General features: G+C 48.2%; 1 protein-coding gene across 2 annotated transcripts in view; it reads left to right on the top strand.

Moving 5' to 3' along the window:
- DNAH17 (dynein axonemal heavy chain 17) overlaps positions 1 to 18278 on the top strand; it is a 106438-nt gene that overhangs the window by 20603 nt on the left and 67557 nt on the right. For both annotated transcript variants that reach the window (XM_066237599.1, XM_066237597.1), the window contains exons 16-24: positions 747 to 887; positions 3125 to 3268; positions 4289 to 4459; positions 6305 to 6559; positions 7611 to 7780; positions 8351 to 8573; positions 10063 to 10179; positions 10273 to 10359; positions 15902 to 16054. In XM_066237599.1, the coding sequence (XP_066093696.1) occupies positions 747 to 887; positions 3125 to 3268; positions 4289 to 4459; positions 6305 to 6559; positions 7611 to 7780; positions 8351 to 8573; positions 10063 to 10179; positions 10273 to 10359; positions 15902 to 16054 (1461 nt within the window). The remainder of the gene's footprint in view (positions 1 to 746; positions 888 to 3124; positions 3269 to 4288; positions 4460 to 6304; positions 6560 to 7610; positions 7781 to 8350; positions 8574 to 10062; positions 10180 to 10272; positions 10360 to 15901; positions 16055 to 18278) is intronic.

Genomic DNA, 18278 nt, shown 5'->3' with positions numbered 1-18278 from the left:
CCCCATCTGAGAATTGGTAACAAGACCCAGACAGGTGTCATCTGACTCCTTAGACTAATGAGAAAACCAAGTTATGGAAAAGAAGCAATGCAGGTCAGCCCATCAGACCTGAACTAAATAAAGGTTGGGTTTTTTTTAAGGTATATGTAAATATAAAATACCGGGCCGAGGGGGGAGGCAGGTGAGCTAAGCCTTCACAGGTCACACTGGTGTCACAGAGATAGATGGTGCAGAGCTGGCTAAACCTGACAGAGAGTCTCAGGTTGCCCAGGGGGTGGGAGGTAGCCTCCCAAAGGAGGAGCTGAAGTCGTCCTTGGAGACCCTGACTAGTTTCGAGCTCCAATGTCAAAGGCTCTCTGGTCTACAGTCCTCAGAGGCCCCAGGTCCTCTCAGAGGTCAGCAGGGGGCAAGGACATGCACTTCAAAGAGCATGAGGTAGGCCTGACCTGTGGTGGCACAGTGGATAGAACGTCGACCTGGAAATGCTGAGGTTGCCGGTTCGAAACCCTGGGCTTGCCTGGTCAAGGCACATATGGGAGTTGATGCTTCTAGCTCCTCCCCATCTTCTCTCTCTGTCTCTCTCTCCTCTCTCTCTCCCTCTCTGTCTCTCTCTCTCCCTTTCTCTCTCCTCTCTAAAAATGAATAAATAAAATTAAAAAAAAAACTTAAAAAAAAAAACTTAAAAAAAAAAAAAAGAGCATGAGGTAAAGGAGTGAGACCAGAAATGTTTCCTGTCTTCTTTTTAGGACTGGTCGGCCAACCCGATGTTTGAAAGAAAGGACAACAAGAAAGAGGCGCTGTTAGACTTGGATGGGAGGCTAGTCAACCTCAACAAACGCTACACTGCGGTCAAGGAGGCCGGTCTGAAGATCCAGGCCATGGTCGCGGTATGGGGCTGCCCAGGAGGGCCTTGGACAGCCTGCTTGCCTTTAATGGATGGGCAGGGTAGAGATTCCTTCACAGTGGTGCCAGCAGCGGCAGAATCTGCACTTTCTAATCCCAGAGGCTTACATGAAAACCGGAGACGATCCTAAACATGGTCTCTGAAGCTGGTTCCTCTTGTTCTGTGTCTGCCCTTCTCTGTGCTAAGGAGGTCAGCGCCCCTACCCTGCACAAAATGGGGGAAGACAAGGGATGTCTTCCTACAAGGTCCCCAGAGCTCGTTTCCCTGGGCTGAGCTGCTGGAGGGCCAGCCCCGTGTGCTCTGGACCTTCCCGAGGAGGCACCAGCAGCCTGGGAGAGGGGGGCTCCCTGAGTGCGAGCAACCGGCAAGCCGGTGCCCACACACTTCAGTCAGGGCACCGTGTTCTGTCACAGCCCGCTGTGCTGCCTGCCACGTGGGTTACTCCTTTGGCCAACAGTCTCAGGGATCTGTGGACCCGTGTCCCTGTGGGTGTGTGGCCCGTGTCCTGGGAGCGCTGCCTGGATCCCCGATGGCGCAGGACCTCACGCTTTTCTCACTTGGCTGCCGTTTCACCCAGCTTGAGCTGTAGTTTGTTTCTGACATGAATATGAAAGGCAGAGCTCTGCCTCGGTCTGAAAAAGAGAAAATTCTACCACGGGCACAAGAGGTGTTCAGAGCCATGTTTGGGGTGTCCCAGTAGGCGGTGCAAATCACTGGGGTGGACTTTAATGGTGGTTCACCCCACCCAGGCAGGCCAGGGGGCCTAGCATGCACTGTGCTCAGAATCAAGTCATTGTTCTTCCTCCCCCTTTTTCCATGGTGCTAGATGGTCCCACCAAATTAAAATGTTAAACTGAAAAAATATTAGTTGGAAGAGTTAACCAATTAACCTGTTAGTGCTCTCAGATATGTTGGAAACAGAGCACAAGACAGAGAAATGGGGCTCAGGGTTAGAAAGAGGTTCACACATCAGAACACAGCAAGAGGGCATGTGAGCCTGACCAGGTGGTGGCGCAGTGGCTAGAGCATTGGACTGGGATGTGGAGGACCCAGGTTCGGGTCTCCGAGGTCGCCAGCTTGAGCGTGGGCTCATCTGGTTTGAGCAAAGCTCACCAGCTTGGACCCAAGGTCGCTGGCTTGAGCAAGGGGTTACTCGGTCTGCTGAAGGCCCACGGTCAAGGCACATATGAGAAAGCCATCAATGAACAATTAAGGTGCTGCAACAAAAAACTGATGATTGATGCTTCTCATCTCTCTCCGTTCCTGTCTGTCCTATCTATCCCTCTCTCTGACTCTCTGTCTCTGTAAAAAAAAAAAAAAAAAAAAAAGGGCATGTGAGGAGGCTGGCAGCGGGGGCAGGAGCTGGGCAGGAAGAGGCCAGCACGCCAACCAGAGGAGGCTTTGTTGTCACATACATTGCCAGAGTCCTCGGCTCCCATGATAGTCATTTGAACCATTTCTTGCTATCTGACACTGAAGTTATTTGAACCTGTGTCTTCTCTCCCCTGTTAGAATAGAACTGTCTGAGGGGGCAGCCCTGGTCATTGTCATCTTTGTGTTCTCCTGCGGCACTTGGTGTCTTACAGATTCACCCATCCATCCAGCCATTTATTCATCCATCTTTCATCCATTTACTAGCTGTCTATCCTTTATCCACTCACCATCCACCCATCCACCCATCCACTCATTCCTCATCCATCCATCCATCCATCCTTCCATCCACCCACCAGCTCATGCTCTGTCCCAGGCATACTACTGAGTGTTGGAGGTACAGTGGTGGGAAGGATAGTCAATATCAATCTCGTCCCCATGAAGCTTGGCACCAAGGGAGAATACAGACCAAAGACAAATAAAATAATTCAGCGTTGTCACCTGTGCCCATGACACAAGTAATGACTTGCTAGAGGGAATTCAGGTAGGGGCAGGGACAGGACTCAAACCTGAGATGAGTGGGGGGTAGTCAAGGAGGGCCCTTGTGAAGAGGTGACCTCTGAGCTGAAACCTAAAAGATGACAGGAAGCCAAACCTGGCAAGAGTGTGAGGGACAGCCTATCAAAGACCAATGTAGGAGAGAGCCTGGAACCCTCAAGAAGCGAGAACCAACCTGTGTGTCTGGAGTGAGGACAAGACGTGGGTGGCCCAGAGCCGTTGCACACACTGACTGGAGAGGGCATGAACGGGCCAGTGTGAGGGTAGCCAATCGTGTGGTTCTGTTTGCAGGAAAACGCACAGCTGTTCAGAGTGGACACGGTGAGCCAGTCCTGGAAAGAGTATGTCAACTACATTGACAACATGGTCTTAGACGAATTTGACAACTTCATCCGCAAATCTCTAAATTACCTGATGAACAACATGGTTTTGGATGTAAGTTATAAATATAAAACATGCGGTGTGTGAATATGTATTAGCATATATATGCATCATAAATACGAGTTTATGTTGGCATCTGTAGAGTACAGTCTCCTGATGATAGAATAGGCTATCTTATTACAGATAAACAGGATTATTAAAATCTGGCAGGGTGACCAACTTATCCCAGTTTTAAAATTGAAAGTCCTGTACCCCATACTGTCCTCAGTCCCAGGCATTCGGGACATCTGGTCACCTTCAATCTGCCGTACAGGAAATGGGCTATAGAACACCTCCCGGATCTGAGAGTCATCCGATCTTGCTGCCAGGTGAAGGAAAGCAGGTACCCCTGCCTCCTCCTCATGTTGATTGGGAGGATGAGGGGCTGCCCTCCTGTCACCTGGCAATGAGACCAGCACCCTCAGCCTTGCAGCCTCACGAGGGGGATCCCAGAACAGACGGAGTTACCCTGCGCACGTGCTTTTTAGATGGGAACCTCCAACGGATATGAGGACTTGTCTCTTCTAGAGCACACATGGCTGAAGCCGTCCTGCCTGGCTGTGACCCCACAGTGCACTGCGGCCATGTCCCCCAGTCCTTAGACGTGAGCCAGCTACCACTCTACACGCTTCATAGGTTCTTGGTTCACATAGACCTCACAATAACCCAAAGAGGTGGGGGCTATTGTGTCTGTTCTATAAAACGATTTTTCTCCTTTTACAAATCTGGGGTCACTGGGAGGTCAAGACCACCCAGCTAGTAATTGGAAGATACAGGCTTTGAACTGAGGGTGTTGACCTCTGGTCTACATTTCCCATCACTGTTTTGTCTTGCCCAGAGCTGCTCCAGCCTGCTTTTGGCCCTGCAGCCATGCATTTGGTCTAGGGAGACACCTGCTCCAGAGGCCACTGAGAAGCATACTCTCCAAGTGGTCCTGGTCAGCGGGAGTTAGCCCTGTACCCCACAGTAAACATCTGGGCATGGGGAACGCTTACCCCAAGGGCGAGGCATTGACTCCTGTGACGGCCGTTGCAGGAGAACATCATGCCACTCTTTGAGATCCACATGGAACTGGACGATGATGGGATATCCTTCCATCCGTCCCTGGAGGTGGGCTTCCTGGCACTGATTGAGAGCCTGGTCAATGACATCTATAACACAGCCAAGCTCATCCCCCGCTTGGCCAAGGGCAGGCTGAACTACAAGGTCAGTTGGTCTTACCGCTTTCCCTGCTTGGGCACCATCATCTTTCCTAACTCAGCAGTGCCTGGTTATTTACATTTTAAGTGACAGTGGTTTGGAATGGGTCCAGGGCCCCAGAGGTTTCTATGCAATCAGGTTCCCCTGGACTGCAGATGGGATTTCTCTCCCCATTCCTGAAATCCCACCCTTCCTCCCAAAGAGGTTACTCCTCTGTGAGCCTAGTTTTCCTTCCCTGATGCCTGCCCATCCCCACCCCCTGGACAGCCAGAGCATTTCTTACCCCTTCCTAGTGTTTCTCTCCCTTCTGTAATGGGAGCACTGCGATTCTCTGCACCCAGCACTCTGACACCTGTGCCTACACTGACTCCTGCATCCCAATCCTGCCCACAAGTACAGTGCGGTCAGAACAAAGTCTGGGCATAGGAAATTTGACTCCTGCTGAGGGGGGCTGTGCCGGAGCATGGTTTGTATGACTATAAAACAAAAATTGGGAAAGACTTGAATGTTCGTCAGACAGGAATCGTTCAGTAGACTGTAGCCTATCCATATGAAGGCATCCATATGAGTCACAGAAATGAGCCAGGGCCAGAAAGATGTGCGTGATGTGTTATCAAGTGTTTATCAACTGGTGGAACAATATTTAGGATGTGACTTCACTCATTTAAAAAAAAAGCAAAAGTTTGTCTTTCTCTGGCTACACTCCAAACTGTTAACAGTGCTTGCTTCAAGCTTCTCACGAGCCAGCAGTCATCTTTTTGCTTACAGCAATGTGGGTTCGGTTTTGTCAGTTGAAACTCAGACAATCCTGTCTACCATAGGCCTCTCATGCTCCCTGCTCTAGCTATCCTGGTTGTCTTCTTTCAGTTCCTCAATTATCTGCTACTTCCCAGCACAGGGTCTTTGCACGGGCTTTGCTGCTTCTCCTGCCATTTGCCTACTTGTCTATCAGCTCTCAAGGAGCATTCCCCAGCCTCCTCCCAATAGGCAAAGGCCAGAGTTGTGACGCCACATTTCTGTGGTTCTTTGATGACCCCCACTGTCACGAACTAGCCACAACAAGTCTATTCTGGGGTCCTGAGCAGAAAAAGGTATGAAATTGAATTAAAGATAGACAGAGACTTAAAGATATATAACATACAGATGGGTTCGGGAGGATGCCACGGCCAACAGTCACTACTGTTCTCCGGCGGCAGCAACAATGGCTCCCCTAGAAAGACTTCCGTCTTTATTCATGGAAAACCGTGGTCCATTAGTAATTCAATGATGTTTCCAAGGCAACTCAAAGAGAACCCCCACCATACCATTCAATCTAACTTTATACCATTAAAAAACTAGCTTCCTGTCTCTTTCAGAGAACGTGGGTAGGCAGAAAGGGCAGTAAAGCACAGCTCTTTGTTAACTAGGCAGGTGAGGTGGGGGTTGGGCCCAGCACCTCTGTCCCCAAGATATCCAAACTGCAAAATACCCTGTTGGCTTATTCAGTCTCCAACACCCCACCCCGGTACTGCACCCTCCATGTGAACTCTGTCTGCAGCCCCAGTGCCCGCACCCCCACCTGGCACACGGCAGGCTCTGAATAACAAACAAATGAATGGATGGATGGATGGATGGATGGATGGATGGATGGATGGATGAATGTTCCAGTCATCCAGTGTTCCCTGGGCAAAAGTCACATTCAGCATACCTCCTTGAGGGGGATTGCACATCAGTGAATGTCCCTACTTCCCACCTTGAGAGGTCAGTGACACGTCTACCAACAGAGAGATACTCTCTAGGGCAGGGAAGTCATATCCAAGTTGTGACCACAAGCGAGATGCTCAACTGTTGCTTCTCCCTTGCCCCCTGCAGTCAGATCTGGAAGACATGGCCGACCTCAACGAGATGCGAGAGGAGATGTCCAACACAGTGCTCAGCGCCCTGAAGGAGGCAGAGGAATACCAGGACTCCTTCGAGAGATACTCCTATCTCTGGCTGGACAACCTCCAGGAGTCCATGAAGAACTTCCTCACCTACGGCTGTGCCTTCACCCCGGAGGACTTGGACTTCCGGGCCGAGGAGTTGGTCCCCAAGACACCGCCCAGCCTCACGCAGTTCCAGCAGCAGGTGTGTGGCAGCCCTGCCCTCGGCTCCCTCACCTTCAGACCCCCACCTTGGAGGGTTGTGGGGCTTGATTTAGAACCTGGCTGTACAATGTAGGTTTTATTATTATTATTCTGGTCTGGTGAAGCTGGCCAATCAGGAGACAGCTGCCACTGAAAACAAGAGTTTGTGACTCACAGTTCCTGACAGGTGGGGTGTGCTATGCCCTGAAGGGCCACACAGGGAGCAGCAAGGTGGTCAGGATGCAGAGGGACAGAGAAATGTGGGAGAGCTCCTTGGTGTGGCTTCAGTGGGAAGGAGTGGGGGAGACAGGGCAGGAGGGCTTAGGGTTTGCCACTTTGAATCATTGCAGTGGACTCCGGGGGTAAGAGCTACCCTGGTGGACTGGATTCTGGTCCTGGGTGATTAGGGCAGCGGGACAGTGGCCTGGGGTGTGCGCTCCAGGAGGGGTGCGGGCTCTGGGTGGGTAGGCTTTTATATGAAAGATGGCTCCCTGGGGAGTTGTCACTATCTATAAGGATTAGCCAGCCCTGGAAGGGGGATACCTCCATGGTCAGTGCTTTCCCCAACCTCCCCTCCCCCATTTGAGTGGGAGTTACCCACCCACAGGGGGATGCTCAGGTGGGCACATTTTGCTTCAGGAGGTGGGGCCTGCTGCTGGCATTTGAGAGCCTCAGACATGGAGCAGCCTGAGGAGGGCTGGGTGAACACTTCACCTCTCTCAGCTTTGATTTTTTAAAGTTCATTTTAGAGAGGAGAGAGAGGTGGGGGGGAGCAGGAAGCATCAACTCCCATTTGTGCCCTGACCAAGCAAGCTCAATGTTTTGAACCGGCAACCTCAATGTTCCAGGTCGACTCCGCAGGCCAGGCCACCTCTCACAGCTTTGTCCTGGGTAGCCTTGCCGGCCTTGCCAATGACATCCCTGACAGGCTCTTCTAAGCAGGGATCCATGACCAGGCCCCAGGAACCCTGGTGCGGGGAGGAGGCCAGCTCAGGGTGCTCAGGGCACAGCCTCACGGCAGCCCAGCAAATGACCAGAGACTTGTATTCCAGATCGACTCCTACGAGAAGCTATATGAGGAAGTGTCCAGGTGTGAGAACACCAAGGTGTTCAGCGGCTGGCTGCAGTGTGACTGCCGCCCCTTCAAGCAGGCCCTGCTCAACACCATCAAGCGCTGGAGCTTCATGTTTAAGCGCCACCTGAGCAACCATGTCATCAGCAGGTGGGTGCCCCCTGCTGCTGTCCAGACGACACCCCAAGGGAGCTCAAGGGACTTGTGGGGGGCACTACATGACCATCCACGGAAGTGCTGGTGTCTGTTGGATAACTCCTCCAGGACAGATGTGGGGATGAAGGTCCAGCATTGGGGCCAGTGGCCCCACTGAGGGTGGCCCCCAATCACAGGGTCACCTGGCTGCTGTGGGGTGCTCTGCTTCTTCCCCTGATGCCTGTGCACTGAGCACTCAGTGTGTGGGCGCCAGGTGCCGAGGAAACCCTTAGGAACCCACAGCCTGGTGGGGAGGCCAGACATGTGACAAGTGCACCAGTGACTGTGCAGTTACAGGTGACAGGGTCATGAAAGAGTGTCATCAAGCTGAGTGCCAACTGAGAGGCCAGCAAAGGCTTCTCTGAGATGTGGCCTGATGCTGGGATTTGCCGATCAGGTTTGAGGGGAGCTGGCAAGGCGTGGGGTGCCGTTCAGGTGGGGAAGCAGCAGATGCCCTGAGATGGACACGCACCCTCTCTCCTCTGTGGAGGTGGCGCCTGTCACAGGCAGCTCTCTGTCCCTTAGCCTTGATGACCTGGAAGCCTTCATGAAAGTTTCCAGGACGGGCCTCACGAAGCCCCTCAAGGAAGGGGATTATGACGGTCTCGTGGAGATGATGGGGCACCTGATGAAGGTCAAGGAGAGACAGGTGGTGACCGACACCATGTTCGAGCCCCTGAAGCAAACCATCGAGCTGCTTAAGACGTACGGGGAGGAGATGCCAGAGGAGACACATGTGAAGCTGCAGGTGGACGCAACCAGCCGCCTTGTGTGTCAGTGGGGGAGAGGCCAGGGACCTGGGCCATGGCCAAGGAGGGCTGTTGTCACTGGGGACAGGCCTCACATTCCAGACCTCCTCTACCCCGGATCTCCTGGAGGAGAAGGTGGAGAAGAAGGCTCCCTGGGCAGGAGGAACAGTGAGACAGCCTCGAGGCTGGGCCAGGGCTTCCTCCATTTGATTGCTGTTCCCTTGGGCTAAAAATGCCTTCACACCCCACTCCTCCTCCTGAGTGCTGGGTCAGCCCTGGGTGTGAGGGACAGTGGACAGAGAACGCTGCAGCACAGGCCCCGTGGAGATTATGGAGACTGTGGAGATTGGGGCACAGCAGAAGGGCTGAGAGAGGGGCCCGCCCTCACTCTGGGGGCAGTAGGTCAGCTGTTCTGGGAATGTCCAGGCCAGTTCCAGTCTCCATGTGGGACACACAGGCTCCCCTAGAACTTCTCAGCTGTTTCAGTCTCAAAGCAGCTGGGCTGGGGGTGGGAGGATGGAGGAAATGGGTCCTGAAGCCCCAGTACCGACTCAGTGCTCTCCCAGATCCTCTGCCTCCTTCCCTCTTTCCCCCTGTGATGACTCTGTCCAGTCACACAAGCCTGCTCCCTGCTAGACACCAACTCCAACTAGTGCCCAAGACCCCACAGCTGAGATGGGGACATGGGGACCAGACTGTGGGGCAAAGGGGGACGGTGACCTGTGCTGAGGACTAGAAGGGTGTGTGGCCTGTCTCCAGGGGCTCCGGGGCCATGGACAAAGTAGCGGTGGGGGACAGCTGTGTGATACGATGGTGTTAGAGGTGCACCACTGCCAATGAAAACTATTAGTTAATCACAGAAGGAAGTGAAGCCACATCCATTTGTGGGCAAAGAGTTCATGGGCTTGGGATTTTTTTTTCTTTAAATATTTTGTGGTTGCATGTACAGCATGTGCCCAGGAATGAAGAACCTGGAAAATACAAACATTCACTTGAGTGTGAAGACATTCCTGAAATGGCAAACATAGGGAAATGGAGAGCAAGGTAGTGGCCGCTGGGGACAGGGTGCCAGGGGTACAGATAGAGAGGTGACATAAGCATTCCTTCCCAGTGACAGTTGTGTGGGGACCACGGCAGTAGCTGCAGAAGTCTATACATAGAATAAAAGTGCCTAGGGCTACAGGCACACACAGCACACACTCGCATGTATACATTCACACACACACCACATGCACACGTGTGCACACATGCAGGCACTGCTTGCACATGCACACACACACATGCACACATGGATTCGGGTTGTCTGGGTAACAGATGTGCAGTGCCTGGGTGGCATTGAACCACAGCCGTGCAGATGCTGCCCTGGAGGCTAGGAGGCGTCCAGGACTCTGTGCTGTCTGTGCCACCCCCGTGGGCCTGTAACTATCTCAAGATAGAAAGTTTGACAAAAAACAGAGAAAGGAGACATCCCAGCTTTTGCTGTCGTAGGAACTGCGGGAGCAGTGGACAAACACCAAGAAGCTGGCCATTCAGGTCAAACAGAACGTGGCTCCCCTGCAGGCCAACGAGGTCAACATCCTGAGGAGGAAGTGCCAGCAGTTCGAGGTCCCACGGCACCTGGGGGTGGGGCAGGGCCATGAGAGAGGGGCTGCCATATGGGGGGACCAGCAGTGACACCTCGGCGTGGCTGTTCTACAGCTCAAGCAGCATGTCTTCAGGGAGAAGTTCAGGCAAGAAGCCCCGTTCACCTTCAGCAGCCCCGAGCCCTACAAGTCCCTGGATAAGGTACTTTGGCTCAAGGTGGAGCTGGGGAGTGACTCTGGGAACCTCCTTACCTTCTGTCCTTTCTCAAGCAGTCATTCTTGGAGTCCAGATACAGGGCCCCAGGGGAACTGGCCTCTGCTCCACCCATCTAAATATCCTGCAAACCCATCCTGTCCCTCACCCTGCTGCACCTCCTAGGTCCTCCACCCTGGTCACCCTCAGCAATTTCCTGTTCCTGGGCTTAGCACTCACTCAGCATCCCTGATGCCTTCCTGTCCCTGGCCCATTGTATGTAGCCAGTGGCCAAGCCTCACCCTTGTCCCCTCTGTCCCCACTGTTAAGTTTGTGGTTGGGGTCCACCATGCACGTTCCATGGCCCTGGGCCTGGCACCCACTCAGGCTTGGATCTCATGGACTCCTCAGGGCCAACAGGGAGGTCCCAGAGCATTCTGGGCACTGCCCATGCCTCTGCTCTCAGCACCACACTCAGCCTGCACCTCTGCCTCACCCCACAGTACTACAGGCATTAGCACAAGGGAACCCCAAGATGTTCTTCAGGATCACCCTACGCTTTCCCTTCCCCAAGTCTCTGCTGTTCTGCTTGCTCAGCTTCGAACCCTACCATTCTGAAGTTCAAGGTCCTACCCTTTGTTTGTAGTCGTTTCCTATCCTCCGGTTCCCCAAGCCACAGTGCAGACAGGCCCATTCTCTCCTTGGATCCCCAGAGTCCTTATTGACAGGCCCCAGGCTGGACCTGACGGGCTCCCAGGTGACCTTCGTTCAGAGGTGCGTGCACACACTCCGGTGCCTGCCTTTGTAACTGTGCGAACACATGAACAATCTCCACACCAACTCATTCATAGTGCTCCCCGCTTAGTCCTGGGGTTTGAGATGACTCTTTTTCCCCCCTCTTCTTTGCTTATCTAGACTTTTCTAATTTTTAAAGCAACCTATATAATTTTTTTTCTTTTTTTTAAATTAATTTTAATGGAGTGACATTGATAAATCAGGGTACATATGTTCAGAGAAAACATCTCCAGGTTATTTTGACATTTGATTATGCTGCATTCCCATCGCCCAAAGTCCAATTGTCTTCTGTCACCTTCTATCTGGTTTTCTTGTAACCCTCCCCTCCCCCTCCCTCTCCTCTCCCCCCACCCTGTAACCCCCACACTCTTGTCCATGTCTCTGAATCTCATTTTTATGTCCCACCTATGTATGGAATCATATAGTTCTTAGTTTTTTCTGATTTACTTATTTCACTCCGTATAATGTTATCAAGGTCCATCCATGTTGTTGTAAATGATCCGATGTCATCATTTCTTAAGGCTGAGTAGTATTCCATAGTATATATGTACCAAAGCTTTTTAATCCACTCGTCCACTGACAGACACTTGGGCTGTTTCCAGATCTTCGCTAGTGTGAACAATGCTGCCATAAACATGGGGGTGCATTTCTTCTTTTCAAACAGTGCTATGGTGTTCTTGGGGTATATTCCTAAAAGTGGGATAGCTGGGTCAAAAGGCAGTTCGATTTTTTAATTTTTTGAGGAATCCCCATACTGTTTTCCACAGTGGCTGCACCAGTCTGCATTCCCACCAGCAGTGCAGGAGGGTTCCCTTTTCTCCACTTCCTCGCCAGCACTTATTCTGTGTTGTTTTGTTGATGAGCGCCATTCTGACTGGTGTGAGATATCTCATTGTGGTTTTAATTTGCATTTCTCTAATGATAGTGATGTTGAGCATTTTTTCATATGCCTATTGGCCATCTGTATTTCCTCTTTGGAGAAGTGTCTATTCATTTCTTTTGCCCATTTTTTGATTGGATTGTTTGTCTTCCTGATATTGAGTTTTACAAGTTCTTTATAAATTTTGGTTATTAACCCCTTATCAGACGTATTGTCAAATATATTCTCCCATTGTGTAGTTTGTCTTTTTATTCTGTTCTTATTGTCTTTAGCTGTGCAGAAGCTTTTTAGTTTGCTATAGTCCCATTTGTTTATCCTGTCTTTTATTTCACTTGCCCGTGGAGATAAATCAGCAAATATATTGCTGCGAGAGATGTCAGAAAGCTTACTGCCTATGTTTTCTTCTAAGATACTTATGGTTTTACGGCTTACATTTAAGTCTTTTATCCATTTTGAGTTTATTTTTGTGAATGGTGTAAGTTAGTGGTCTAGTTTCATTTTTTTGCAGGTAGCTGTCCAATTTTCCCAACACCATTTGTTGAAGAGGCTGTCTTTACTCCAATGTATGCTCTTACCTCCTTTGTCTAATATCAGTTGTCCATAAAAGTGTGGGTTTATTTCTGGGTTCTCAGTTCTGTTCCATTGATCTATATGCCTGTTCTTATGCCACTACCAGGCTGTTTTGAGTACAATGGCCTTGTAGTATAACTTGATTATCAGAAAGTGTGATACCTCCCACTTTATTCTTCCTTTTCAAGATTGCTGAGGCTATTCGTGTTCTCTTTTGGTTCCATATAAATTTTTGGAATATGTGTTCTATATCTTTGAAGTAACTCATTGGTATTTTAATCGGTATTGCATTGAATTTATAAATTGTTTTAGGTAATAGAGACATTTTAATGATGTTTATTCTTCCTAACCATGAGCACGGTATATGCTTCCACATGTTTGTATCTTCCCTGATTTCTTTTATTAATGTTTTATAATTTTCCAAGTACAAGTCTTTAATCTCCCTGGTTAAATTTATTCCTAGGTACTTTATTTTTTTGGTTGCAACGGTGAAGGGGATTGCTTCTTTAATTTCTCTTTCTGACAGTTCATTGTTAGTGTATAAAAATGCCTCTGATTTCTGAGTATTAATTTTATATCCTGCCACCTTGCTGAATTGGTTTATCAGGTCCAGTAGTTTTTTGACTGAGACTTTAGGGTTTTCTATATACAATATCATATCATCTGCAAAAAATGATAGTTTTACTTCTTTTCCAATTTGGATGCCTTTTATTTCTTTTTCTTGTCTAATTGCTGTGGCTAGGACTTCCAGAACTATGTTGAATAAGGGTGGTGAAAGGGGGCACCCCTGCCTTGTTCCTGATCGTAAGGGGATTGCTTTTGACTTTTGCCCATTGAGTATGATATTAGCTGTGGGTTTGTGATAGATGGCCTTTATCATGTTGAGGTATGTGCCCTGTATTCCAACTTTGCTGAGAGTTTTGATCATGAATGGGTGCTGGATTTTATCAAATGCTTTTTCTGCATCTATTGAAATTATCATGTGGTTTTTCTCCTTCCTTTTGTTTATGTGATGAATCACATTGATTGATTTGCAAATATTGCACCAGCCTTGCCTCCCAAGAATAAATCCCACTTGATCATGGTGTATGATTTTTTTCATATATTGCTGGATCGGTTTGCTAATATTTTGTTGAGGATTTTAACATCTAAATTCATCAGAGATATTGGCCTATAATTTTCTTTCTTTGTGTTGTCTTTGCCTGGTTTTAGAATCAGAATTATATTCCACCCTTTTATCTTCAGTCTATGTACATCTTTTGTTTTAAGGTGTGTCTCTTGTAGACAGCATATGTACGGGTCCTGTTTTCTTATCCATGCAGCTACCCTATGTCTTTTGATCGGATCATTTAATCCATTTACATTTAAGGTTATTATTGATATGTAGTTGTTTATTGCCATTTTATTCTTTAAAACTGTATTCCTCTTTTACTATATTCTTTTTCTCTTTTGATCTGTTTACAATGGGCCCCTTAGCATTTCTTGTAGCCTTGGTTTGGTTGTAGTGAATTCCTTCAGGGTTTTTTTTGTCTGGAAAGCTTTTTATTTCTCCTTCAATTTTAAATGATAGCCTTGCTAGATAAAGTAGTCTTGGTTGTAGGCTCTTGTTCTGCATTACTTTGAATATTTCTTGCCATTCCCTTCTGGCCTCAAGTGTTTCTGTTGAGAAGTCGGAAGTCATCCTTATGGGGACTCCTTTGCAGGTGATAGTCTTTTTTTCTCTAGCAGCTTTTTAATATTTCCTCTTTATCACTTAGCTTTGGTGTTTTAATTATGATGTGTCTTGGTGTAGATTTCTTTGGGTTTCTCTTTAATGGAGTTCTCTGTGCTTCTTGAACTTGTGAGATGTTTTCCTGCCTTAATTGAGGGAAGTTTTCAGCTATGATATGTTTGAACAAAGTCTCTATCCCTTGTTCTTTCTCTTCTTCTTCAGGAACCCCTATGATGCGGATGTTATTTCTCTTCATGTTGTCACAGAGCTCTCTTAGAGTTTCCTCAGACTTTTTTTGAGTCTCTTTTCTTTTTTGTGCTCTGCTTCCGTGTCTTTATTTATCTTGACCTCTAACTCGCTGATTTGATTCTCAGCTTCATTCATACTACTTTTAATTCCTTCCATTGTGTTCTTCATTTCTGATATTGTATTTGTCATTTCTGACTGATTCTTTTTTATTATTTCAATGTCCTTTTTTATATTTGCTATCTCTTTATTTAGGTGTTCGTAATGACCATCTATTGTTGTTCTAATATCTTTGAGCATTCTAACAATCGTTATTTTAAACTCTGCATCCGGTAATTTGGTTATATCTGACTCATTCAGGTCCTTTTCTGGGGATTTCTCTTGATTCATTTGTGTTGCATTTCTCTGCCTTCTCATTTTGTCTGTGTAAAAGAAGGGTTTGGCCACTGGAGTCCACTGGGTGTGGCCTCTGTGTTACCTAGGTGTGGTCTGTCTGCAGACCCACCACCCCCTCTGCTGTTGCTGCCTAGGGTGTTTGGGTATGGGTGTTGCTGGTGCCTGCCCACTGGGGCTGTTGCTGTGGTTTCTGCCTTTCTTTCACAGGAGTGGCTTTGATCATGTGCTCGGGTATACAAGCCTCAATGGCCTTGGCCTTTGCCCCGCCCCCGTGGGTGGCATTATGCTCAGCCCTGAGGGCAGGGGTGAGCACTTTTGCTCAGCTGCAGGTCTCCGCCTGATTCTGAGCTTTCATCCCACCCTTGCAGGAGGAGCCCGCTCGTGGGATGGCTGCAAGCCTTGGCTCCACAGCCTGGGCAGGACTCTATATAATTTTTAATAAGATTAAAAAGATAACCTGACCTGTGGTGGCACAGTGGATAAAGCGTCAACCTGGAATGCTGAGGTTGCCAGTTCAAAACCCTGGGCTTGCCCGGTCAAGGCATATATGGAAGTTGATGCTTCCTGCTCCTCCCCCCCTTCTTTCTCTCTCTCTCTCTCTTCTCTAAAATTAATAAATAAAAACAAAAGATTAAAAAGATACACATAGCATGAAAATGGGGAAGATTTCTGGGAAATCACGAAATCTCAGAAGGAAATTTGGTATTCATACAACATCTATGAAAAGTCAGCCCTCAGGCCTGAACTCACAAAGATAAGTCCCCTTTCCATCAGATCAGAAGCAAGGGGGGTTTGAAAGCAAGAAGGGAAGAAGGCTGTACCCTGGCTGGAGAATGTAGGTCAGAAGGATTGGAGTGGAGCATGCTTGCAGCTCAGAAGATACAGCAGAGAAAGGGGCAGGGCACCACTGTGCACGGGCAGCTCTATTTACCTCCTTCCTTACCTACCCCCAGCAACAAAAGAGCATCGTGGCCATGGAGGGCATCATGGAGGGACTATGTAAGTCCGGGAGCCTGTTTGAAGTCTCTGTGCCAGATTATAAGCAGCTCAAGGCCTGTCGCAAAGAGGTGTACCTGCTGAAGGAGCTCTGGGACATGATTGTCATGGTGAGCAGGGCAGCAAGTCCCAGGATGTGGGTGGGGGTGTTCCCAGCTGGGGGACCTCGGCACCAAGAGGGGATGCTCCTGGTATTCTTTGGCTGTGAAATTGCAACAAGAGGCTTCCTGGTCTTTGATGGAGATACCCAGGTATCCAAGACAGGCCACTTGACTACTCAGGCATCTGGTTACCTTTTTTCTGTGCATGGATGCTGCCTCACGCATCACTCTCTCCCTCTCTCTTCTCTCCCTCCTTCTCTTCCTTTTCCTCCCTTATCCTCATTCACATCTCATTCTCTTTAAAAAATTTTTAAAGTAAGGAATACCACCCAATCTGTTGGAAAGGGAGCAGCATTTCACACTGACTGGTGATGGGGAATATCTCTTCATGGGCTTATTTAACATCTGTGCATCCTCTTCTGTAAACTGTACACACTTTTGGTCCTTTTTGCAATTGGGTTTTTTTTTCTTTTATTTTCTTTCTTTCTTTTCTTTTTAATTCAGTGAGAGGAGGGGAGGAAGAGACAGATTCCTGCATGCGCCTCAAACCAAGATCCACCCGGCAAGCCCACTAGGGGGCAATGCTCTGCCCATCTGGGACATTGCTCTGTTGCTCCAACCGAGCTTTTCTTAGCACCTGAGAAGGAGGCTATGGAGCCATCCTCAGCACCCGGGCCAACTCGCTCCAATTGCTCCAATTGGGCCATGGCTGTGGGGCAGGAAGGGAGAGAAGTTAGTGGGGGAGGTGTGAAGAAGCAAATGGGCACTTCTCCTGTGTGCCCTGACCAGGAATCAAACCTGGGACATCCACACACTGAGCCGATGCTCTACTACTGAGCCAACCAGCCAGGGCTGGATTTTTTTTTTCACTCTTGAGTTTTGAGATTTCTTTACATGGTCTCGATGCTAGTCCTTTGTCAGATCTGTGATTTGCAAATAGCTTCTTCCAGACTGTAGCTTGGCTGTTCCCATTGACAGGAACTTCTGATGAGCAAACATTTTTAGTTTTGATGATGTCCAGTTGATCAGTTTTTATTTTCATGGGTCATGCCTTTTGTGTCCAGTCAAAGGGCCTGTTGCCTAGATCCTGAAGATCTCTCCTATGTTTCTTTTCTAAAAAGTTTTACTGTCATGTTTTAATGTAAATCTGTGATCCATCTTTCAGTTAATCTCTGCATAAGGAGTGAGATGTAGATTGAGGTTCATTTTTTTGCCTACAGATGTCGGATCCAGCACCACTTGTTGAGAAGGCTACTCGTCCTTCGTTGAGTTGCTTTCACATCCTTGTCAAAAGTCAGTTGGGCCTGTTTGTGTAGGGCTCTTTGTGAGCACTCTCTTCTACCCCATTGAGCTGTATTGTCCCTCCGCAACACTGCACGATCTTGTTACTGCAGCTAACTGCAAAGCCTTCATGTCAGGGGAGTGAGTGGTTCTGCTCATTTTACTCTTCTTTTTCAAGATTGCTTTGCTATTTCCAGGACTTGCACTTTTCCATATAAATTTTAGAATATACTTGTTATGCCTACAAAAAAAAAACACAGCAACAACAACCCAAAAACCTTGTTAAGATTTCTATAGGAATTGCATTAAACCTATAGATTATTCTGGGGAAAATTGACATCTTCACTATGTTGTGTCTTTCAGTCCATGAACATAGTATGCCCCTCCATTTACCTGGCTTTTTTTTTGGTTTCTTCTAATTAGTAATTTCAACATACAGATCCTATGTATGTTTTGTGAGATTTAGACCTACATGTCTAAATTTTTTCTTTCTTGATGTGATGGTGAAAAGTAATGTGTTTTCACGTTTGCTTTGGTGTGTGCAAATGTGATGGAACTGTATGTGTTGATTTTTTTTTTTTTTTGTATCTTGTAACCTTGATGAAGTCACTTAGTTTTAGGAGTGATTTTTATAGATTCCTTAGGGATTTTTATACATAGATAATGCATTCTTCTTCATTTCCAATCTGCACGTCTTTTATTTATTTTTCTTGCATATTACAGTGGCTAGAACTTCAGTACTGTACTATGTTGAATAAGAGTAGTGGGAGAAAATGTCCTTGCCTTGTTTGGAGTCTTTTTTTCTTTTTTTAGGTGAGAGGAGAGGAGATAGTGAGGCAGACTCCGCATGTGCCCTGACCAGGATCCACTTGGCAACCCCATCTTGGGCTGATGCTCAAGTACCAAGCTATTTTTAACACCTGTGACTGATGCACTCGGACCAACTGAGCTA

Source organism: Saccopteryx bilineata, chromosome 6 (genome assembly GCF_036850765.1).
Source record: "Saccopteryx bilineata isolate mSacBil1 chromosome 6, mSacBil1_pri_phased_curated, whole genome shotgun sequence".
Taxonomy (NCBI): domain Eukaryota; kingdom Metazoa; phylum Chordata; class Mammalia; order Chiroptera; family Emballonuridae; genus Saccopteryx; species Saccopteryx bilineata.
The sequence above is the reverse complement of the archived record's forward strand: the minus strand, read 5'-3'. Positions and strand labels throughout refer to the sequence as shown.